The 25,117-nt window shown below is 42.2% G+C and overlaps 1 protein-coding gene across 4 annotated transcripts in view; it reads right to left on the reverse strand.

Annotated features, from left to right (window-relative positions):
- Positions 1 to 5,986: 5,986 nt before the first annotated feature.
- Positions 5,987 to 25,117, reverse strand: part of VTI1A (vesicle transport through interaction with t-SNAREs 1A) — a 298,773-nt gene continuing 279,642 nt past the window's right edge. For 2 of the 4 annotated variants that reach the window (XM_032988596.2, XM_032988597.2), the window contains 2 exons: positions 19,202 to 19,310; positions 5,987 to 6,097 (listed from right to left, as the gene is read on the reverse strand). In XM_032988596.2, coding sequence (XP_032844487.2) covers positions 6,026 to 6,097; positions 19,202 to 19,310 — 181 coding nt within the window. In that variant the 3' untranslated portion in view covers positions 5,987 to 6,025. Of the gene's footprint in view, positions 6,098 to 19,201; positions 19,311 to 19,655 lie in introns of those variants that run through there. The other 2 variants (XM_032988599.2, XM_032988598.2) reach the window with 1 other exon arrangement.

Consider the following 25,117-nt stretch of genomic DNA (forward strand, 5'->3'; position numbering starts at 1 on the left):
AACATCCTCTAAACCACCAGCCAAACTAGCAGTTTCTTTCAGTCCACATCCCTCTGAGGTGATTTCAGACAGTGATTTTTACCTCTAGGTATAATGATGGTATCCCCACACATTTAATAACACCTTTATTTTATTTCTGAGTTTTTCTAATATAGTTTAAAATATACCATGCGGAGAGCTCACATGTGCATAATCAGCAATAATATTTATAAGTGTGTTAAAAAAACCAACCAGGAAGCCTCACTCTGGATGGTTTTACTGTACCTTTATTGAAAACAATCTCATGATGCTGGTTAGATACAGTGGGGTGAAAAAGCATATTCCAAAGGGCATGCTAGCAAAAAGGGATGGTCAGGAAAAAATGTGGGATTTATCTTCTGGGCACAACAAAGGTAGTGCAAGTTATACCACAGACTGCTCCATCTGAAAGGGGTCAAATCTTTCCATTGATTCTTTATGCAGAACTGTCATTGACCCCTAATAGGAGTTCTGTGCATTGAATAGCAGCAGGATATGACCCCGTATTTGTCTTGGCAACTGTGTGCACAAATGTGGTGGTGGGCAATGTTTCCATATTCATGCCTGTGCCAAGTACGTTCAGCGTTCAACTTGTACAGGTGCAGAGACCCTACCATGAAGGAAACTATATAAGTACAAAGGGTAGACAGATGTACAAGGCAGACAAGCAAGAAGGTATGAGTCTCCATTTTCACTGTTTCTTGTCTATCATGTGCCTTGGAATCTGTAGCTGTTCCTGTAACAAACTGCACAGGCCAGTAAGTTGAAAGAACACAGCCCAAAACCTTTGTCTGCAACTGCAGGCTCCAAACCATGCAGCTAACATGGGAAATGTAGCACACATGAATACAGCATACATAATCAGTAGTAACAGCTGCCCAGACAAGTTGGTGGGATTCCAATGCTGTAAGACTTCTTCCATCCTCTCTCTCTTATCCTCCCTCACACAGCTCAACCCAATTTTCCAAGAGACAAGGACACTGGGAAGAAAGACACAGGGAGGTAGAAGGCAAAGGTTTTCTTCAGGCTTAAAAGCTTATTCATGGTGTAGAAAAGAGCCAGGTGGAGAAAAAGTCCCTGCATCTCTTCTTTCTGGCTTTTTAATCCCTCCTCCTCTCCTGCTTCTCTCCCCCTCTCCCTGACCTAAATTTGGCCCTGCTACCAGCTTTTCCTCACCGTGCCATCCATACCATCACTCACATCCCTGTTGCACAGCCACAGTGGCCCCAGCAGCCCAGCTCCCCTGCCAGCAGACCCCAGCCCCACAAGAGCTCCCATCTTTCAGTCCAGATTTCCTTGTTCAGGAATCCTCACCACTTTCTGGTTCTGCTACCTCCTGCCATGTCTCATTAGGCTTCAAAACCAATTGCTCTTTATCATCCTGTCCCCTATCATGCATCCCAAGTCTCAGCTCCTCTCCATTGGTCTTTATCTCATTTCTGATCAGCTTCTACTCCCTCTATACTCAAGATCCAGTTTCCAGATTCAAACCCTCACTTTGCCCAGCTGGCAACACTAGCATCAACATCCTGTAATGCAACTATTTCCCATCATCAGTTCAGGATATATAATTTTTTGTGTGCATAGCAATACAGACCAAAGGCCAAGACCACTATATCCGGCCTCTTGCAGAAATCCTTTAAAAGCATTTGCAGATTTTTCACCCCCTGTCATCAGGCTGTATACCCCCCTGGATTCCCCTGCTGCAGTAGTGCTCCACCAGTCCTCCTGGCTCTGCGTGGCAGGCAAGAAACCCTAGCCCCTGGCACACAACTGCTTGCCCATGGAGCCATCCTTAAGCTGCTGCAGGTGCCTCACGCCAGAGCCTGTATCTCTAAGTGTGGCTGACAAACAGGGCTTTCTTTTGTGGTGCCTAGCACCACCAGCCCCTAAGGACAAGATACCCTTCCCTTCTTCTCCCCCACCCCCCAGCCCTTGCACACAATACAGTATTTGTCATGGATTTGTTTTTCAGTACATGAAGAGCACAAAAACGCATGCTTTTTTATGATAAGGTAAGCAGAGTGACCCTGTAACATTCCACATCTGAACTCAGAACGGCATCTGCCTCACAGCTGTCCTTGTAGCAAGCATTTCAAAAACATAGACGGCAAAAAACAGCGGCAATATCTCATCGCCGATGTAGCTGCTTACAGCACAGTCTTCACCATCTTCCAAATATCCATGTTTGAGAGGTGACCTACAGCTGTGAAATTTGGATGCAGATTCCAACACCACCCCTTAATTTCGGGAATGATCCAATATGAGTTTTACACAAAGCTTTTTCAGAGTTGTAGGCCAATTGCAAAATTTGTGACTGGAGCTAGATTCAGATTCTGAACACCCTGACTCACAAAGATTTCCAAGAGCTTTGGCTTGGTTGCAGTATTCATGTTCCCTATTACTTGAGTGCATTGACATATCCTCTAGGAGTCATGGACTAGGAGTCCATAGTGAAAGGCTCTGCACAAACAGAATAACAATAAAAAAAGGGTCAAGAGGTAGCTACACAGAAACGTGAAAATGCAGGGAAAGAGTTCGACTGCCAATGGGATGGACAGTGGCCTCAGTGTAGTTTTCAGTGGTCATCCTGTCAAAGGGGTGTTCTAAGAGAGATTCTGAAGAAGGACTCAGCAGCTTTGCAGTGCGCATGTAGAGCTCTTCTCCAGAGCTGTGGGTATTTGGCATGAAAGTCCATCTATGGACACAGACATCTTGGACCATCTGGAACAAGAGATGTTTTTGAGGAAATGAACACCAGGAAATGGTGGAGAGGGAAGAAACCTTGAAGGGTGCTGAAGGCAGAGGCAAGCTGCTGCTATTTGCTACAATAGATAAGGAGAGGCAGTGAAGGAAGGCAAAAAGAAAGTTCATGTGATCCATGTGATGAGAAATGAGCACCATTCAGAATGAGAGGAGATAGAGATGGTTAGACCAGAGAAAGGGGTGTTGCAATCAGATGAGGAGAGCTTCAACAAGCAAATTAGTTGGGAGAAGAATATATCAGAGAAGTTATGCAGAAAGGGTCCACAAAGATGACTTGGATGCATGGTATTAAGAGAGAGCAGTCCAGCACAAGTCCAACTTGTGCTGAACATTGGACACCATAAAAAGATATCACAGAGACATGACAGGATTTTAAGTTGGATAAAAGGAAACAAAGCACAGTAGAAAGAGGGATTGGGGAATCAAAGACGGTAGCTGAAATCAAACGCAGATGAAATCACTCAAGAACAAGACACAAAAGGAGGAGAGAGAGAAAACAAGCATAGGCATACATGAAGCTGAGGTATCTGGTTATCTGCATTGGAGGCACTTGACAGATCAAAGAGTTTGAAGGTGGAATAACAGATGATGTCAGTAGGAACACTGACAGGAGATGTTTAGACTGATTGTTACAGGTGGAAGCTAAGCCAAAAAACGTGAAGTCCTATGCAAGAAAAATTAGATATAAATGAAACCAATTTTCAGAGGGAGTTAGATGACAGTTATCATGGTGTACTCATGTAGGAGCAATATAGTTGTTCGGTTTGTGAAAATCAGAGCTGAGCAAGGACAAAATGGATTTGTTATGGAGGAAGTCAGCCTGGTCACAGATTTCCATCAGGGAATGTCTGAGGCATGAGATCAGGGCAGAGGATCTTAGAGTGATTCAGAGGAGGAGACTGGCAACGACCTTATAGCAGGAGAGAAGAGCTAATGGTCACGCTGAAAGAGAATGGCACATGAAGAGAACCAACAGCTATCTAGAAGGGACTGAAGAGATCCAAAAAAGAGAGAAGTCTAACAACTGATGAGAAATTATCCTCTTGGTAGATGGTCAACTCAGTTTTTGGTGATCTGGAATGTGACTGAAAAACAAGGGATACATGAGTGCAAGGAAGCTCAAGGGCAGACGAGTTACTAGCATGAATGCAAGAGTCTCTGGAGACAAGGGCAGAGCACAGGACAAGACAATGAGGGTTGGTACAGGAGGGAGCATGGTGCACACTTCAGATCGACTGCAGGTAGAAGAGCAGACCGATGGTAGACACAGTGCTATTCAAAAAAGGAAGAATGGAAGCTGAGTGGTTGGGTGGGTCTTTCCACAAATTATAGTTCAGTTTCCTGCTGTAGTCCTCCATGCAAGCTGCTTGCTACTCAACAGTTCTGACCTACCTTGTGAGCCGGGTCTGCGGTTCTCTGGCAGGTGTTGCAAGAATAAGGTCACAAACTCCTCCTCATCTTCCAACCTCATATGAGAGATCTTACAAATAATAATGTGACTGCAGAAAACCAGGAGAACATCTGATGGAAAGCATTTTGTTTTACCTCTAAGATTTCTCTCTCTACAAGATTTTGACAAAAATAATTATTCCTACCTTCACAGATTTTCTGGAAGAGGAGGGACTGTTAACTCATCTGGAGAAAGCTCTGTTGAAAGGTATAAAAAGGTTTGTAGTTGCACAAGTGCAACAACTCCATCTCAGATGTCTTTAGGGGTCTTAAGATGGATGCACTGAGCGCAGCAGCATGAGTTAGTCCAGTCAACCTCAATAGTCAAAGAACTGAGGATAATACTGGCTCATGTCTCCTCTATTGCAGCACAGATGGAGACCATGCAGTAAATTTCTTCAGCATGAAAATGGTCCCCCTTCATTTTGGAAGATAGGTGAGGACAGAAAAAACATTACAGAACCCAGTAAAGAGCAGGTGCTCGCACTTTGTTTGTGCTAGCAAGAATGATGTAATACTTAAATAAAAATAATTAAGTTGTTGGACACAAGCCTTCATATAAAAAACAACATAGAAAACACATGTTTTCACATGTTTCCAATGCAAAAAACACCTGTACTCAATCCGTTTCATGAATGTTCATGTGACTGTGAAGTTTAAATGAGCACACAGTGCGAGTAGCCAGCGCACAGTGCTTCAGCGTGCGTATCGCTGCGGTTGAGCAGCGAGTATTGCACTCCAAATTCTTTGCGTGTTCTGTGATGGGCCAGGGGAACATGCAGAGGAAATGCCTCATTTTGTGCTTCTTTGGGAGAAGGAATGAACCTATTGTCTAGTCCTCTGGGCAGTAAGTACCCGACTCTGAGCCCAGTAAAACTAGTGGGAATCAGACCCCAGGATCTTGTTGACATTCTGCACATTCTGTGGTTTCTCTTTTGTCAGAAACACTGCTTTTGTGAGACAAGAGGGGAAGGAAAGAAATATTCAGAATTCTCTCCAAAGTCATTTATGGGAGCATTTATTGGTTTCACTCTCTGTGCATAAAGTTGCATGCATGGTCTTGGGCAGGATGGGTCACTGGTTGCCCAAGAGTTTACTAAACTGAGAATAATCTTTTGTTTCCCATGATAACTTGTACTTTGAAAATGGAATTCAACAATGCTGTTTTTTGTTTGATTTTTTTTTTTTTTTAAGAAAACAATTGTTCATTTGAAAATATGACACCAACAAAATATTTTACAGCATAAGGACAGCTAAAAATGCATTTTCCAAACAGTACAGCAGTTGGTCATATCTCTTGGCAGACAGAGGACTACATGTTAACTCTACCTTAAAGAAGAGACCTAATCACTTGAAACTTGCTGGCAGTGTATATCCTGAGTAACACCAGGGCTTTGTACATTTACAGACACATATAAAATTAGTTAAAACTAAAAAAAAAAAAAAAAAAAACAACCAAAACCAAGCCTGTAGAACGTATTCTGGAATATAACAGGGAGCTCATCTACAGTGCTCCAATGGTTTGCTTCAAAAATAAGCAGCAACAACGGATCATTACTTGGTTTCTATTCTTACCTGCCTCTGATTTCCCCAACTAAACATTTCTGAAACTTTTCTGACCTCTTTCCACATGGTAAACATATTTGTAGCTCCTACACACACACAATCAGTAGTTTTGCAAGACGGCACGTGAATATAATATGAAATTATCTTGACTAAGCAATTCAAATGCAGCTGAATTGCCTCATGAAAATAAAAATCTGTGTTTGTAACTTCCAGTATTTAGCCTTCATCATATGCATAAAGATGTTTGCAGCAGAGGAGATGTTTCTTCTACCAGCTCCGAGAGGTAAATCAGGACTCTCTAAAAAAATGAATAAAAATCCAAATTTTTTTTCCCATCTGCATCCATTAATCAGGTTGAAATACCAGTATTTTCTAAATATCCAACTATCTTTGCAGCTCCTAAGAGATCTTTTTTGAGTCCCCAACTTCTCTTACAAGCTCAGGATGTGTGGATTTGCAGATTCTGTTACCCCTTAATATTCATATCCATAGAAAAGAGTGACAGGTTTGGGGAAAGACCCAGAGAATTATTCCAGACTCTTCAACTCAGATTTCATTTCTTTTCTTGATAGTCAGCACCTGACTGTAATGCATTTTGAAAAGTTTAAACAGAACCTTCTATTTTTTGCTGACTTTGGAGCAAGGGCATTTGTCTATCCCTCATTAATCTTTATGTCACTTGCAAGATGGTCTGAAGAAACATCATACCTTTTCCTTTTGGAATAGATTCCCTAAATAGAGGTCCAATGCTGCAACCCTTGTCCCTATTAAAGTTTTACTAATGACCTTACACCACTTAGAACAAAGATTATTAAACTGGGCCAGATGCTAGTTAGATGAAGAGAAGACGAAAAGCGGCACTGAAACAGAAGGCTTCTCCATTGACCCCCCAGTAGAGAGTTTAAGGCATCAGCTTTCAGTGAGATTGACTTAACAGAAGCAGAGTGAGTTTAATGCTGAGTGTTTTCCAAAATCCCACCTGAACATTTGCTGGTGTTGGATGGCATCATCAGCCGAGTGCTTCTTAGCACAGATTGAAAGGTTATTGATCCCTTTGGCTGTCCTGTAGCTACCAGCTATGTGCTTGCTAATATTGGTAGCCATTTACCTACTTGCAAGAGGGTAAGAATGCACTCAGTCCAAGGACTAACTTCCAGCCAAAGGGTGAGAACTTGTTAATATATTCCAAGAGTATCTCAAGTCCTATTTTTTTCCCTCCTTGGGCTCACATAATATCTTCTCCATCCTCTTCACCCCTCAGAATTAAAGGCAACTAGATATAACTAGATATGAGGGACAAGACTGCACCTTTGTAGCATATACTTCTCCCAAACAAAATAGAGGTATTTCCTATGTAGGACTCTCCCTTGCTGTGCCTCTCTTTTGGTAATCACAGAAGGAAACTAGGAGCAAAGAACCCCAAAACCAAGGCATGGAGATTCTATTCCAAAGAATATTAAGAAATTACTGAAAAAAAAATTGTACGGAGGAATGGCTGTGGATATGTCTGAGGTAATCTATATAATATTCTAGTATTGGAGAAAGGCAATGTTATTCTTAAATCTCCAAAAACTGACAAAACCTATAGAAGACAGGACTGGGTGCACAGTTACTCCCAAGTGTATTATTATGAAGTTCTTCCAGAAGAGACTTCATTGTAATAAGAGACGGGTTTGTTACTCCATCTTACATGTCTGTCTAACCTCATACGTTCAATCTTCTTTTCACATCATCATTGAGCTTGCTTATTTCTGGTTAACCACAATCTCTCACTGACACAGGAATATAAGAGTCAACAAGACACACATAAAAATGTTTCCTATCTGTTAAGCAGTGTGGTGCCAGAATGTAACCCAGGATGTCACTGCAACGTACAGTGTCCTCCTAAAGAAAAAAATACTCAGGAGATATATGGGTTAAGGACACTGCAAAGTGAAGGAACCGGCTATTACCAGGGTTGATTTCTCCAGTATATCGGCTAAAGTGGATATTATTTCCTTCAGCTGGAAGTCAAGATAGCCCAGTTCATCCAAATAGTACTGTGAGAAAAGGTGAGAACTAAAAAGAGTTTTTATTAAAGGCTTCTGAGTCTCGTCTCTGAAACACTAGGGGATTTTTGGTAAGTTAATACTGCCCCTATTTTCAAAGGGACCTTTAATTTAATAAATGCAGAAAAGGACAGGCTAGCTTACTGAGCGTCAATTTGTTTTGTTGTGATGGGCAAGCGGTACTGGGGAATCAATGTCAGGCCTTCTAGGAAACATAACATCAGTCAAAAGTGTTGACCTCCACTGCTCCACACCATATCCTTCTGCAATGATTCCAAATGGCAAAGCCTCACGTAATTATACTGCTGCTTGTAAAGTGCGGCAGATGGAACATGCTACATCAGCACTCATTGCTTTTGTTACTGAGGGGGAAAGGATTCTCACAAGGAAAGGAGTGAATGAAATTCTGAGTGCTGAGTTACTCTGGTTAACTTCTGGGAATCTAATTATTTGAGAAGAGGTGCACTTAGCAACTCATTATATGCGGATGTGAAAAATTGCTAAAGAATCCCCTCCCCCTCCACATATAACTTACCTTTAGAAAAAGAAGGCAGGTAAGGGTACATTTAACATTCACAGTCTTTTATACTACTAAGTGAAATCAGAACAAAATATGGTAATTAATCCATTGTGCATTCAAGGATTCAGGTTTGAGCAGCAGATGGGAAAAGTTGTGGATCATAACCCCATGCAATATTTGACAGAATATCAGTCAAATATAGTTCACACATCTTCATGTTTCTGTCAGTCCCTCTTATCTAAAGTTAATTTAAAGTGACAAGAATTACATTAGCACTTTTCAAAGGGTAATGCAAACTTTAGAATATTCACCTCAAATCAATACCCATTCAGACTCCTAAATGGTCAAACCGGCAAGTTCCTGAAGGTGATTCCACTTTGCTTTTATGCTAAATTTGTCATCTGTTTCTGGGGTTTATGCATTAGCCTTTAAATAAATCAGTTCAAAAGTGCAGTTGAGAAGGTGGTACCTGTTTATTCTGTACAATACTCCCATGAACACATGTGCACCCACATGCAAAAGCTGTCTCAGAACCAGAGTCAAGGAAACACTGGCAAATCTAGTTGTGCAAAGTAATATAGTTTGGATCTTAATCTGTGGGTCAGTTTTGAACAATTCTTTATACAAGAGGAGTACTTTGATGCACTCCTTAGGAGTGGGGCACCTACTCTAATTTCACCACTGCAATGAAAAAGACTCCAAATGAGAGACATCATGAAAGGCTCCCTCAGAAAGTCTGGTTCTGTGGTCCTGGCGCTTGCAGCACACTTCTGCTTTCCTGTTCATTTTATAGAACAGTGATTCCTCTCCTTTACTCGGTCAAAATAACCTTTGTGAGCACATGCACGTGCACATCTGCAGATGTGAGCTTGTGTATTTTTGTGCCTGACTTGGGTGTGGGACCACAGTGAAGTCCAAATCCCCTGATCTAATGCTATTGCTGTGCTGGTTGCTTGTGCTTCTGCTCCTTGCGTTCACATTACCAAATAAGAGATCACACCCTGCAGGGCTCCACAGAGCTCATCTCCAGGGAAGGAGAAAGGACTTCTTGGCATTTGGGCTGCACACAATCCCAGTATCATTCCCCTTCCACCCCCTCCCCCAACCCCCCCCCACTCCGTTACAAATGATTTAAGGCAGGTGGTGAATGAGAAACATAAGATAAACACTATTTAGTCTTTATGGCTTTCCATCCCTAAAGCGTAACTTGGCCTTGCCTCTGGAGAGGTGCCCAGCCTAGACCTGGACACACAATCACCGGCTGGGATGTGTGTGTCTTCTGGAGAAGGTAGAAAAGGGGAAGGATTGCACTGATTGAAGGACTCCAGCTTCTGGAGTTTGCTGGGGCTGAGTCACATGTAAGGAGGCACAAAGCCCACCAGCATCAGGTGGGGTAGGGAGGGGAGTGATAACATCTAGTCCCTTCTCATTCTCCTCCTTTCCTTTCCATAAAGCAAAACTTACAATAATCACTTCCCTGACAAACCAGACTCCACCCCACCTCAAATCCCTTGCAAAGGTTGTCCTCCAAAAGGGGTGACGAGGCAGAACAGCAGGCCAGCCCTGGCTATTCATCATATGTGGAAGGGACTTACATATTATAAGATGGATGAACGGATCAAATCTAAATGTGTGCCTGGCTTGTTTATAGGACTGGGCAAAAAAGCAGCAGGAGAAAAAACTAATAAAAGGTTCCCAAAAGAAAAAAAAAGTTAAAATAGGCCAGACACACTTTTTCTCATTGTTTCAAACCTGTGTTAACTTTGCCAAGTTGTAGCAAGACACTTCAGTTCTCAGGCAGGTTTGGGTGGTAACTTGTTGAACTGTTGAACTAGCACGACTCAGTTTACAAGTTCCAAACGATATAAATTCCTGCTAAAAATCCACCAGCATCTTCCCTAGAGGGCTGAATTAGATCCTCTTGGTGCCTTGGACTGTAACGATGAGGAAGATGCTTCACTGTGGTGACTTTCTGTGTGCAGTAATTTAACCATTAGAAAAAAGAAAATATTTTTTTCTACTTTTTGTCAAAAAGGCTTGACTGGGAAAAAGGTTATTTTCTTTCAGATCTCTGACCTATGAGTATTTTTAGGTTCACATGAGGAGATTGCATGCCAGCTGCTACTACCCAATGCAACCAGAGAACCTTGTCTTTTTGTGTGTCCAGTCCCATATACCGAGGTGACACCGAGGTGACACCGTGGTTTTCAGCATGGCATTATATTTATGCAAATGTCTATATTTGTTAAAAAAAATGTTAAAAAACCACCAACGTGCAAAACACCTCCAGGAACCAGACATGCCACCCCCCCCCATCTGCTTATCCTCCCCCCCATGCCTCCTCAATGTCCATAAACCTGAAGTGGGCTCTGCTAGACAGAGGATGCCATGAACAACTGGAGTCAGGCCACACATGTTCATGGTTGGACTTGATGATCTTAATGGTCTTTTCCAGCCTAAATGATTCTATGATTCAGAGACCACTCACCTGCAGCACAAAGTTGTACCATCTGCTAGGTGCCCAGGATGGAGGAGCTTCAAGGCACGGGGACCTTGAGCTCCTCTTCCCCTTGGTGGGGTTTCCAGATGAAACACAGACATCCAAACCAGGCTTACTCTCTTAGTTTTTACCCAGATGTGCTCCAGTGGATGCTGTGTGCTCCTCTGGGCTGGCCAAGGGTTGTCTGCCACTCACATGCTTTGGAAAAACTGTGCTGCAGCTGCTCCCCAGGAGGCTGGGAGGATGGCCAGAAATAAAAGGAGTCTCCTGCAGGAATCTAGGATTCAGCCCACACCTGGGACCTCAGGAAAGCCCAGAAAAAATCCCTGATTCATTGAGTTTCCTCCCTGCAGGCTGGCCAGCAGTGCTCTTTGCTGCTCTTAATGCACTGGCACCCTGTGCTGCTCTTGGTTGTGCCCCATTTAGGGTTAAACAAGGCAAGTTTGCAAAGGACTGACTTCTTACTGATACTGGGGCTCATGGGGAGCTTCTCTTCTGCCTCTTTCTTCTGAACCCATTCTTTGTACCCCAGACCCCTGTGATATCAGCTGATGAAGCAGAGGCCAACACTGGAAATCCCAGACACTGGGATTTATAAATCTGTTCCACTCCTTCCCATCTCTCCCTTACAGGCAAGGATCTAGTGAGGGACACTTCAGAAATGAGGAGCATATCCCAATTTGTGTGTTAAACACTGCTTTTCCTTTAATTCAGGAACTTGTGCTACTTTACCATGCTATTCTTGACATCAGAACTATAGCGATCTGTAAAGCAAGAGCAAAATTATTCTTCTTTCCCCCTCTGTAGCTTGACAGAATTACGTATTTTCCACAAGGCACTGCCTCCCTTTGAGGTATGCATTGAAAGCAGCCATACAAAATGCTATGGAAAACTGTGCTTGTATTTTTCTCTAGTCATCTCTTTCCTAAGATACACAAAATCAGTGAAAATCAATGTGTTCTCCCTGCCCTACATTTTCTATGCGATGTCTCAAACTTGTAAAGCCTGCTAAGAGAACCACACCACAGGAGGAAAGCGCATCATCCTGGGAAGACCGGTATTGCCAGCAGGGCTGGCAGCAGAGCCGCAGAGCCATCCGAGCAGGTCACCCCCCGGAGCGAGAGCCATGAGCTCCTCCAGCCTCCGGGGCTGCCCAGGAACGGAGCTGGCACACTCCCTCCTCTCGAGCAGACCATGGCAGCAATTAATTGCATAGTAATGCGAGGATGCAATTAGAGCCCAGCCAAATACAACTTACCCCCTCTCTGGGCCTCCAAATTTGGAACATTTTCGCTCAGCAGTTCACCCAGACACGCCAGTGAGAGTTGACTGTGGATGAGTGTCTGACACCCTTGTCAGCACCACCGTGCTGCCATCCTCTTACTCTGCGGGTGAGAGGAGTTGGGTGCTGATGCTCTGAGCAGGCACTTGGATATCTTCCCACTCTGTTTTGCCAACATGCCTGTTTGGGTTTGTTTTCCTGACAGCACTTCACTCTAGCAATCTTGATCTTTCTTCCAGGTGGCCTTTTAGATAGTGTAACTCCCTGAATTTATCCTTCAACTTGCTGTATTTCAATTATGCCACTTATAAAGAATGCAGACTACTCACATATAATTCCCTTGTTTGTTTTCCCTTTGCTGTTCCCTGTGATCTCTCCTAGTTTTTGTCCTCAAGCAGTGAACTACCCAGACCAAGGCAGTCCTCCATGGCTGTTTGGAAATAAGTTGAGCACATAAAATCTTATGATTCTGGGTCCATCATCTTCCCTTCCCCCCACCTCACCACAAGTGGACTCCATTACTAATCATAACTCACAGCCAACATCTCTTTGGTTTTAGAGAGGAAGAGATTTTCAGCCTCGGGCAAAAGACATCCAGTCTGATCATGAGAGATGCTGAAAGCTACGGGGGTTGCTGGCTCATGGTATCACTGAGGATATAGTCCTTGGGGAATAACTTCCCTGCTCATCTAAGTTTTCTTTCATCCAAAATTCAGGCGTACCCTGTCCTGGTTAGTTGAATAAAATCTTCAGTTTTGGGTGTCTCTGGTGGGGTTTTTGTGGGTGCTGAGCACTGTGAAGGGAACCTGATTTCCAGAGATGCCTAAGCAACTTATTTTCTGAAAAAGAAATCTCTTCACACATCCCAAGCTGAGCACCCAGAAGTGCAGGAATCTGAAATCTCAGGTCACTTTGGAAAATTTTCATAGAACACCTCAGAACAAAAAATAATCTGAAAATTTTGAAGTTCCCATCAGGTAAGGAATTTTGGTCCACCTTCTCCATGAAAAGAACTTCCATTGTGGTGTCTTGCTGCATTTGAAAATTCAGAAGAAATACAATAAACATGTAGAAAGTAAGGTTTTTCTATGTCTGAAGTAGAGGTCTTCTACCTGCACTCTGATACCCTGTCCACCACTTCCCTTTAAAGCTGGTGGAGGAAGATCTCCCAGCACACTGACTCCATGTGTTTCTGTACTATTTACACCTACATTTATGGTCTCTTAATTACTTTGTATCACATACAGTTTTAAAAACCTTTATTTTAGTAACAAAGCTTTCCAGATCACTTCTGTCTTTATTTTAAAAATAAACAACTTAAAAGAAGGCAAGATCAGAGGATTAAGTAAATTAATGAGAAAGATACTTAAAGGCTTTCAAAGTGTCCTTTTTGCAACACTAATATATAGATTTCTTAAAAAAGTAATCATGAGTTCGCAACTCAAATTAGCACTACCATATATGTGAAGGGAGGTCTGTCTCTGGAAGTACAAAATTTGGACCCATTTCCGTTAAAGAGACAAACCACATTTGATTTAATTTTCTTTTTTCTTTCACTGCATTTTCCTCTAAGTAGCTGGTGATAACATTTCTATTTCCAGATTCAATGTGGCATGCATGCTTTGGGTTATTCAAAGAGAGGAAAGTTGTGCATCTTTATGCACCAGGTGTAGCAAATATGGGGCAACGTGCCGCTCAGCTGTGGGGAAAGGCATGAAGAGCTCGGTCTCTGAAGCAGCTGGCAGGTGCCCGCGTGTTGTTCTGCAGTCACAGAGGGATGGGGAGACGGGGAGGGGACACTCGAGCTAGTAAAAAACAGGAAACAGATAGACAACTGAGGCCAAGCTTTGAAAAGACAAACCATAAAGGTTACAGACGGATGTCTTAGCCAGGAGGCACAGAAAAGTATGAAAGTAAGAAGCAATTAGGAGTATTTGTCATAAGGAGTATTAGGAAAGAGAACTGTGACAACCTAACTTGTGGCATTGTAGGCAACTTGCAGCTTGTTGTCACTGAAGCCAAGGTGTAAGAGGCACCATTTTACAAAAAAAACCCACTTTTTCCCACCTCACTCCCTCAAGGCCCCATTTAAGTCACTGGAGAATATAGCAGCTCTGCACTCTGCAGTGCAGCACCTCCTCTCCTTCACACTTATTTTCTGTTGGGCCAAAGAACTCCAGCTTCTCACCACGAGGAGGAGAGACTCTGAGCACAAAGCCCATGTACTCCAACACCACCGAGCATGGCACTTTGCTTGTCACAGGCACAGATAAGCAGCAGGGCTGAGAAACATGCATCTAATTTCGATGTCGGACACAGATAAATATTGTTCTCCTCTCAACAAACAGGCCGAAGTCTAACACTGGATGAGAGTTAAGAGCATGCAATATTTTTTCACCCTGATTAGTGAAGGAGAAGGTTGGACCTGTTCCCCCCATCAGTCCAGATTTTCTCCACTTTCACCTGCAGAGTAATCATGCCTGCTGTGTTCATCCTGCCAGGATGTGACACTGCCAGGGCATTTTCCCATTCTAATTTTAGGAATCTTGCCCGTGTATCCTTGCTGCTTGTAGAAGGCACCTCAGATCACTAACCTGGTAACTTAGTTTCCCTGGGTGAGAACCTAAAGTTGTGTGTGACAAATCTGGGCCTGGATGGTGAAGCCCAGTGTCCCTTTGTGTCCATTAGCAGAGTTTTGCAGGCTCCTGGCACCTCCTCTGAAGGATCTCAGCTTCACCCACCTGAAGTTTGGCTGTGTGAATACACTCCATCCTGCACTCCTGAAAAATCAGTGCAGAAGGACTTAATTCTCTTAGTTGGTGTCTTAAAGAAGTTTGGAGCAACACCCTGTTTTGGCTGATGGAAATGTCTGAGACCACAGGAGATGCTCCCATCTCCCAAAGTCCTCTGAACAAGGAGCCCCAACAAGTGGAGAGACCAATTTTTAAAAATATTTTTAGTATGTAGAAATTTAATTACCAAAAATTTGTGAGGAGGGTTTAGTTTTGGTTAAAAAAAAAAAGAGATATTTCCTGAAATATTGTTGAAAAGGTATAAAATAAGATTACTGGTAAAGTAAGTGTGTGTGTGTGTGTGTGTATAAGCATGCTACAGAATTCTTTTATCTCACTGAAAGACATTTGATACTTATTAAAAGATTATTGCTTTAAGGCATATTTTGATTTTCTGCCTAAGACTGTGTGGAGAGTCTTGCTACTGAGATAATAACAAAGAAACCTTAAACATGAAAAAAATACCCACATGAAAGATAATATGTTCCCTATTAGTACTGGTATCATTTTCCGTGGGATTACTTCTCTCCAAATATAACAGAAGTTTAAAAGTAAAAGCCCATTTCCAGTAAAAAGAGATACCACACTGTAGTTTTGAACTTTTTTTTTTTGGTATTCAAAACTGCTGGTGTGTGATACTTCATTAAGCAATTATCAAGTGACTATTTACTTCAAAAATTTATTTACAGTTTCAAGATCTATGCTAAGGAGAATACAATCAACCATGCTGCATATATCAAGACATACAGAGTTAGACAAATCTATTAGACATGCCCCAACAATGCTTTTAAAACTTGAGAAAGCTACACTTTTTTTCTGCTCTTAGATGAAAGTGTTTTGGGGAGCTGAAGAGCAATCATGTGCAATTTTAGAATGATTGAAACCTTTTAGAAACTTGTATATGTATTTGATGTATTTTTATACATATATGTATTTGATGTGTGTGTGTTTTCACTTTGGTGTTTCTAGTCTCAGTTTACAGCACCTTGCTTTCTGCCTTCAGACTTTGCAGAAAGCTGGAGAGTCAAGCATAATGTGGGTGGAAGAAAATTTCAATCAATAAGATGGCACAGCTGTAAATATAAGGTCCTTTTAGCTGCAAAACTGTTAGTTTAGAGGAGTACTTTAATTTTTATTGAAGGTAATTAAAGTCCATTTGAATTGATCTAGGTGCAGGATATGATAACCTTCTTCAGAAAAAATTACAGTATATAAAACTAAATAAACAGCATGGAAGCAAAAGACAATCCCAAATTTACAGATCCTTCCTACTGTACAATGTACTGAAGTTTAAATACCACATGAATAATCCCCTGAGCAGGGAGACATTTTAAATATATTTCTGATTATTGAAATGGCACATACAACTCACTTGCCGGTGAAAATGTGAAAATATATTATTTGCTCAGAAGCATTTACGCATTAAGATTAAGACAAATATTTTCTGTGTTATGACCTACACTTATTTCAACAACATCTATCACTAGAATAACTGCATTGCCTGTACGAACACGTATATTCTCATTTGTATGAACATCGATGAGCAGGTTATGTAGAACATATTTAGAAGAAGAAAAAATAAATAAATAAAGCTGCATTTTTTTTTTCTCACAGAACAGAAAGGTTAAGGGATCATTGAGTGAGGCAAGAAGTTCTTTGGCATTAGAGGGAGACTGCAGATCAAGAGAATAATATTTTAATAGCAAAATAAAATCTCTTTTACATTCAGTACTTCCTTTGTTTCATCCAGGACACTAGGCTTTAGAAAAGGGACACAGCCCTAGGAATGTAGCAACCCAAACCCCATTAAACATGCATGGGGAAGATTTCCAGCCTGCTGTGCAGGGAGTTACATGCCCAGGCTCTGTTAACAACAGTAATTGTGCATATAATTTCCTGTGCGTTGCTCTGAAAATTCACCCTACAGACTTTAGCTCCATGTCAAGTAACTCAGCAGCCATTTATTATATTCTGAGGGTGGAAACCAGAACTTTGAAACTGCAGGATGGAAGCGGTCGCCTTTGCTCCCCTCCCTTTCTCACACTTTCCCCAGCTACGATCAATGGAAGGGAAGTTCTGAGGACCAGGTCTTCAGACAAAGCGGGGAGCACATCTCCAAAGGATGCAGAGTCTCCTGTGTGGTGATGGCTCCCTGTACCTGGTCTGGGCTCTGCAGGACTCATATTGGTCCATGCTGGGGTCAGTAGATGTCTGCTTGCAAACAGACCTCTCTGGACCTTGTTTTCACCTCCCGGGATCTCGCAGAGGCCCGGAGAGAGCAGTCCACAGATGGGTGGCCCATTGAGGAAAGGCACAGCTGCAGCGTGGTGCAGGGCTCATACCCACGGGGGCCAGAACAGGGGAGAACTGACTGCTCTCACATGGTAGAAACAAATAAGCTTGCCTAAAGTGACAGACTCAAGGTGCTTTGATAGTGGGTTTGAATCAGACTATTAAGTTGCGAGTGGCTGATCTCAGAGAATGGGCTGGTGCTGGGGTCCTCACGGGGATTCTGGAAAAGGAGAATTGCTAAGAAAAGTTGCTAGGACAGAAGGTTCAAATGAAGCTCTGAGAGGAAGAGTTTGGAGTAGGAAATCCAGCTGAAAGTGCCCCAGTACCAGGCACAACTGTGAGGCATGTCAAGCACACAGCTGCCCTGGAAAGTTTAGAGTTTTATGGGATCGAACCATAGAATAACTGCAATAAAAACTTTCTGTCCTGGAAAAACAGCAAAATGCCAGGTTGCCTTCCCTGGCAGACAATCAATTAGAAGTTTGGCTCCATCTGCTCACAAAAGAGCGAAAGCAGAAAGCAAAATGGAGAGTAGATCTGAGGACACTGCAGAATCAGGGAAAGCCATGGAGGTAATTTGCTGCAGGAGAAGATCTCATAGTAAATTACGTTGAATAAGACGACCCCCTCCATCCCCGTCAAGTCCTCTGTACTTGGATGCTAATTAAAAATAGTACACAATCATCCACATAAGTACATACACGCTCAAGCATCCATAACCCCAGTCTGACTGCAAAACTAAAGAATCCCATCTTCTCTAGTGTGCTCCTCACCAAACCACCCCCTCAGCTGCTCTTGCCACCAGAGGGAAAGGACTGGGGGAAAAAGCAGAACAAAACCAAGATGGTCTTGGCACAGTGTGCCCACAAGGTTAGGCTGTGATCCACTAATGAATAAGGTTCTCCAGGGAACAATCCCACATCAGTAGGTGGAATGGCTAATCTAATAGGTTTCTTCCATATCTAAATCCTATAATGGTGTAACTTGCAGCAGGGAGCATGTGATCACTCTTTGAATAAGCAGTGGGAGGGGAAAGGATATGTTTAATGGCCAGAATTAGTTTCCTTACATTGGTTTCCTGAGCCATTGTGCAGAATATGCAGCCTAAGAGTAGTGCGAGAATTTTTTTTTTTTTTTTTTGATTTTGAAATGGGTACACATCAAATACACCCATCCCCCAGTCACAAGAAAATTCTCGCCACATGCTTCTGTCCTCCAGACTTACACAGCATTTTATTGTATGGAACACATCAAAAGGGTTTGGTTCCCTTGTAAAAGTTTTACAGGAAAATCATTGAAGAGCAGTGTAACTTTTTTTTTTTTTTTTTAATTCAAAACTAGAACCAATATTCTGGATTCCCACACTTTGGTGTGGACTCAGAGAGAGCTGTGCTTTTCTGTACAGTAGAGCAGAAATACAGACCCTGTATAATTAGAATTGCAGTCATGGCCTGTGGGATCTAGTGATTTGGACATATTTTATTTAACCAGCTTAGTAAAAGGTAATATTCAGCAGCTGTGATCTATAGCAGAATTACAATTTTCAGGGTCAAGGAGGGATTTTGATATTAGGAGGTTGGGCAGAATTGCTGTAAAATCTCATGAGCTGTCGTTAAAAATAAATGAGAAAATAGGTTATCCAAGAGTCATTGTAAGGGAAAAATCAATAGGCAGTGCCTATTCACTTGGGCTATCAAAATCCTTGAAATTTGAACAAAAGTTTCACGTTTAGTGTGCTGTAGGTTTTGAAATGTAAGTGGTGAATGCTCTGTGGGTACAAATTCATTGTGCTGTGCATTCAAACAAGGAGAAACCCTTCTGAAGTTCTGGAGTTCTCTATTAAGATAGTATAGTTCCTCCGTCACTAAGTCAGACGTGTAAAACAGTTGCCAGTGAAACTTCAGAAGCAATTTTAGCTAACTGATGACAAACTCTGTCTTGGAAATATATCACATTTCTTTATCTCACCTTGCTCCTCTGGGGTTCCCTCCTGCCTCTGGCTCCCAGTGGATGGGGAAAGCGGCTGCAGCCCTGGAGCCCGGGCAACTTTCTACAAGCGCACTCGCCTGCTGCGAAACTGTGAACGATGGAGATTGGAAATGAGCATTATTGATAATTCGGAGCAGTGCACATAATTGATATGGAAAGGGAGTATCATCCTCATTCAGAAACAATTAACTTCCCCTTCCAACACAGCAGTTCAAAGAAGCCTCAGCCTTTTAAATATGAATGAGTATAACTTCAAAATATGCAACTATTAGCTATTACAATATACACATGGAGTATGACTTTTTTTTTTTTTTTTTTTTTGTAGCTACCAAATTTAAGTGTGTCATGGATGCAGATGTGCAGGTGCATAAGTCGTGCATGGATTCCAATCAGTTAGAAATGGGGAGGGGAAAATGAGAAGTCTACACTGCTATCGGATTTTATTATTTTATTTTAGCCACAGTCTGATACAGTCCAAAAGTCCAGTTAATTCTTGGTTCAAAAGACAGATAACTGAGACTTGACAGAACATACAAGAATTAGAAGAACACACTCATTGCAAATGGACATCCAAAAAGAAAATCTTTCCCCAAAGCTTAACAATGCCAAGGAACTCAACAGAATCTTCTGCAGAAGCCCAGTGAAGATTTGTACATTGTTAATTTGATTGCAGAGGGTGCATGTTAAATAGAAAAGAACGGAGTTTGTCACTGTCATCTGAATCCATTCAGTCAGTGCAACAAAGGTATATTTAACTAAAATATGAAACAGACTTGCTAACACTGCATTATTTTCTCAGGCTTACAAAGTTAAAAAAAAAAAATTAAACTGAATATAAATGACTTTGAGCATTTTTTATGACACCCACAGCCTAAGTGATCCAGATAATGTAATCTAACCATCATTAGAAACCATGAAATTACAATTCCTCCGGGATGGATATTTATCTCTCTGTTACATACAGAAAGGCGATTAATTAGTAGCTCTTTCAGTGTTTAACATTACTGTGTACTGAGGCTGATTAAAATCTAACTATAGAACAGCTATCATAGGTAACACGTAATCTGGGGAAAGTTTAGCTGGGGCATGAAGCAGCACCTTAAAAAGAAAACTTAAAAATGTACTCTTAGAAGTAGGTAGCTTCAAAGCCAAAACCCAGGCTTCCTTCTAATTTCTATTACACACAGTAATCATGACAATTACTGAGATTTCAAAAACCTCAATATTAAAAACAACTAAACCCACGTCAAGTATTTTTGCAAAGCTGTAAAATTCACAGGATACCCATTAGTTTTTGAGGAATGTATACAGCACACAGTCATGAAGTGAATCAGACAGCAGTGTCTTGAATGGCTTATTCTGAAATTTAAATGGAAGTGATTGCTGGGGCGTGTGTGCGTGTGTGTGTGTGTGTATGTGTATGTACCCTGTACAGACAGCACAGTGCACACACATTGTGTGGGCTAAATTCATATTTCTGGTGTAATTTCACTGGCTTGTGTGGAATGCACCAAAGATGTGTCAATGTGTGTGCACAGAAAATTTCCTCCAGAATCTCATAAGGGACAAGAGGACACGGATAATTTCACTTTGGGAGGAATAGAGTCAACTTTAGTAGGTTTGTTTTCTAGGGCATTCTTACTGTGAATGAAAATATTGGAGGAATTTCATGCAAGGGCAGCTGAAATACCAAAAAAATCCTAAATCACTAGTTGTTATTTTGAAAATAATTTCCTATTTTGGCATCACTGTACCTAGGTATGTACCCTAATAGGTTTGGGCTGGTTGAGAAGATGAAAGAAACTTTAAAAACAAGTGTGAACAGCTCAGCAAAAAGACCAAGGTAACCCTGGCTTTATTTAATTCTGTGAAACTATGAGCTGAGACCATAAATCAGTATTGGTCATAGATCACATTTTAGTGAGGATACACAGAAAGAAATTAGAAATACTTCTAAAATGAAGTGCAAAGAAAGGACAGTTTACCACCCCCACACCCCTCCAGTTCAGGTCCCAAAGAACTGAGCCACTGATTCCTAATCCTCTCCATTGTGTCGAGTATTGTGTAGATGCTGCTCTCTTCTGGCTGCCTACACAAATTTTAATATGCAAAATGTTAATAAAAAGTGAAATAAAAGGCTGAGAAAAATCAAACATGGCCTCAATGAGCCGAGGGCAATGGAGGCACCTCCGAGGCCTCACTATGGAGAGGAGACCCATCCCCAGCCACTTTGTAATTCTGTTCCAACAGCGCACTGACCAGGAGCTCCTCCAAAAGTCCCCTCCTGTCTTCCTAAGTATGTCACTCAGGATGGCCCAAGTTCATATTTGGAGACAAGGGGAAGGCATGCTCTTATTTTTTATGCTGGAGATGGCCAGCACTACCATGCAGGGCACGGGGCACAGCTATTAATGCTGCTGGGGTTGTGTGTTCAGCCATTTCACGCTTCGTGACAAGATGAGTAGCAATAGTGCAGGTTTATATTCTTCCAAAAACTGGACAACTGAAATCCAGTGAGAAAATTAAAAAAAAAAACAAGCAACTTTTAAACTCTCAAGTGACCATTGCAACAGGACTAGGATCGTCCAGCCTACCCAGCACAACCAGGCTACCCAACCGAGTGTATCACTGGTCACATACCCCCTGCTCCAGAGGAGAGGAGGAGCGAGATTCCTTTGAGTAGGTTGGAGGGAGGAAAGAAGAAGTGACTATGGCACCCCACTGCTTCACTGTGGGATGCAACAGGGAAGGACATTATTGAGGTCCAAGGTGACCCCAGGACGGTTGACTTCTTTCCACCCCCCAGCTCCAGTGCAGCTCCACACAACGTGTGTGTCCCTGTCAGGCACCTCGGACCACGCTCTCAGAAGACTTCCTCAGGCACATCTAATGGCCTTGATGGGTCATTCCTGTTCTTCAGAAGAGGTGCTACACTTACTGCTCCATCCATCTCCTTTGCCCATGTGGTAACATCATGTAACTGTTGCCTGAGAAAAGGCTGCTCCGAGGGCAGGTGGGACCTTGGAGGCAGCGTGAAGTTCAGACTGTCCCTAGGCACCCAAGTCACCAGCCTGAGCTTCAGGATAGCTCAGGCACTGCATGCAAGCCAAAATAGCTCATCTTAAAGACAGAGGAAATCAACCAACGTGGACTTAAACCCGTGCTAATTTGTCATCCTTCCTAAGGTTTCTTCTTAATAGATAAAATTTATCTGTAACCCAAGGGACAACATCTGGCTATGCTTGATGTCACTGAAGCCCCAGCAGTCACCCAGGTGGAACACAAGGCCTGGGCTGAAGTCTAATGAAGGTGAGAAGTGTTTTTGCTGGCAAGAGACCAACTGCTCTTGATGGAAGAAGATGTGAGCTCTGCTGCCATGCGCTTGCGTGGCATCGGTTTGCATCTGCTGTGGGAAGGAGAGGAACCACAGTCCTCACAGCGTCTGCGGGACTTGCAGGGATATCTGTTACAATTCATTAAGTAGTGCTCTAAGAAGTTACAATAATAACATTTCAACAGAGTTTCCAGAGGGAGTCTCAGAAACTACAGGAAAAGCCGACAAGTTTCAATCCATTTATCAAAGCACTTCAAGACAGATGAAACAGCAGAGCTGCTTAGTGAGGAATGTCTCTCTTTCTGGGTGTCCAGAGCATTTCAGTAAATAAAAAGCTCTTTAAAAATAAGTCAATACAATGGAATCCCTTTTGCCTTTTGCCAGCGCTTGTATTACACTTACACCCAAATGACCGTCCTACCTATAATACTGCAGCATTTACATACACATCAAATGGGTGCTTTTCACTTACATAATACATTTAATCCAAGGATTACAGAGCACATAATATATTAAACATTACAACACCTCGTGAGGCAGGTTAGCATTAATGAAGTTGCAGTGGGTAAACTGAGGCACAGGCTAGCTTTATGACATGCCTGTGGTCCCACAGGCAACCAGCGGAAAAGTCATTAAAACGCTCATCAGACAAACAGCAGACACACATATGCACATACTTTTATGGGTAAAATAGACTAATTCACATTTTTAAAAGCAACTTTAGCTACCCATCTGGAGACACTCAGGTCCTGATTTTCTGAAGGTAGGAGAACAAAAGGCAAATAGGAGAAGGTAAAAAGAATGGAAAGCAAATATTTGCTGTTAGAAATATTTTTTTTTTTTGTATGCCAAATTGTGTACGCAAAACAAGAGGCATCCAAAACTGAAGGACACTTTAGATGCTGGTCTCCAATAATTTGATTTTCTGAGTAAAGATTTTTCTAGACCTGCAACAGGGGTTTTGTTAGGATTTTGTTCAATAACGTCGGTTTATATTTAGCTTTCGTATAGCAGATAGAGAAAAAAAAAAAAACTTTGGTTAAGGTCTTTGAGCCAAGCATCTAGGATAAAATTTTCAAAAGCACTCAACAGTGGCTTTTGAAAACAGAATTAGGCTAGTTGCTGAGACAAGCTTTGAAAGCTACCCCCTACCTCCTTTAGCATTTTGACTGAGAGCTGATTTCCTTGGTTATGGTACTGTTCCTCGTTTTAGTCTCCCCATCTCATGGCCTTCACCAGTATCGCTAAGTCAAGTTGGATTTAAAACCAGGAAAACAAGCAGGAGACTGGGTGATGTGGGAGCTTGTGGTCATGACCTCCCCGGCATGTCTGCCGCCTGAGGGTGGTGTAGCTGGACACAGGGATGCTCCCTGGGTGGCTCCCACTTTCCAACCAGCCTTTGTTCTCTTTGTGGGAGCACTGGCTAATAGAGGTGTACACCCTCCGCCTGATGGTTAGGTAAGGCTATAATTATCTCAGTAATGAAGGTCTGATTCTTCCCTGCTCTGCACCTCCTCGGCTGGTCAGGAATACTTGTCTAAAGCAGGTGCAAAATGCTACCAGATCAGAAAGATGACATTTTACATCAATGGAAATGACCAGGTGTAAGGAACAAAGGCCTACATAACAATGCTCTCAACTCTGTTGTCCTTTAATTAAGTAGTTCCTTGGGCAATGACACTAATGAGGCCTTGTTTCCTCAGGGTTGGATTCTCTAGTATCTAAATGGGATGTGAGCTTTTCCTGGGGAGAGAGGCATTTATAATTTCTCCCTCCCAGGTAGCGTCCAATTTGGGTTGATGTCATGCTGCAGCCTTTCTCTTGGTGGGGACACTAGTGGGACTTCTCTCCTCTTGGCTGCTCATTTTCCTGAAACCTACAGGAATTTTTGAGAGCTCTGCTTTTCTATTAAATTTGGCTGAATTTGGTCAAAGGGCTCAAAGTTAGCAGGGGATAGGAAGACAAATGCATCAAACGAGACAGAGAAAAGTCATAAACCCATTCCTATTAAGAAGATAAGGTTAAATATTATTTTTACTTACAAATAAGTTTTCTAGTTGTACGGTAAACTCATAGGGCTTTTTTTTTTTTTTTTTTTTTGCTGCTTTGGTAGGCATGCCTGGCTGCAACTCCTGCAAGCAGTATCAAAAAAGGGAGTATGTACAAATGAATACACACAAGCAGGGCATGCAGCTCAGGGAAGAGGCAATGTTACTTAGCTGGGTGCCGAAGAGAACCGGAAAGTTCATTAAATCCACAGAAGCAGCAATCATGTTCACTGGAGATGGTGCTGACTGGACGAGGTCATGGGTCTGAATACAGAAAGTAGCTGAACAAAGAAGCAGCAAGAGAAGGTTTTCTTTGGGTTTGGTCCAGAACAGCAGCTACAACATGGCAGATGGTGGGATGCATGCACCATAAAGATGGAAATGGAAGCTTAGTGTTATTATCAACCTCTCTGGCCACATGACAGCAGGGATAGCCCCCTTTCCTATACAGTTTTTAATGGATCAGAACTGCTCAAAGCCCTTTAAAACGCATAAAACTTCCTAACACTGCTT

The sequence above is a fragment of the Tyto alba genome, unplaced genomic scaffold, assembly GCF_018691265.1.
Source record: "Tyto alba isolate M040663 unplaced genomic scaffold, T.alba_DEE_v4.0 Super-Scaffold_1, whole genome shotgun sequence".
NCBI lineage: Eukaryota > Metazoa > Chordata > Aves > Strigiformes > Tytonidae > Tyto > Tyto alba.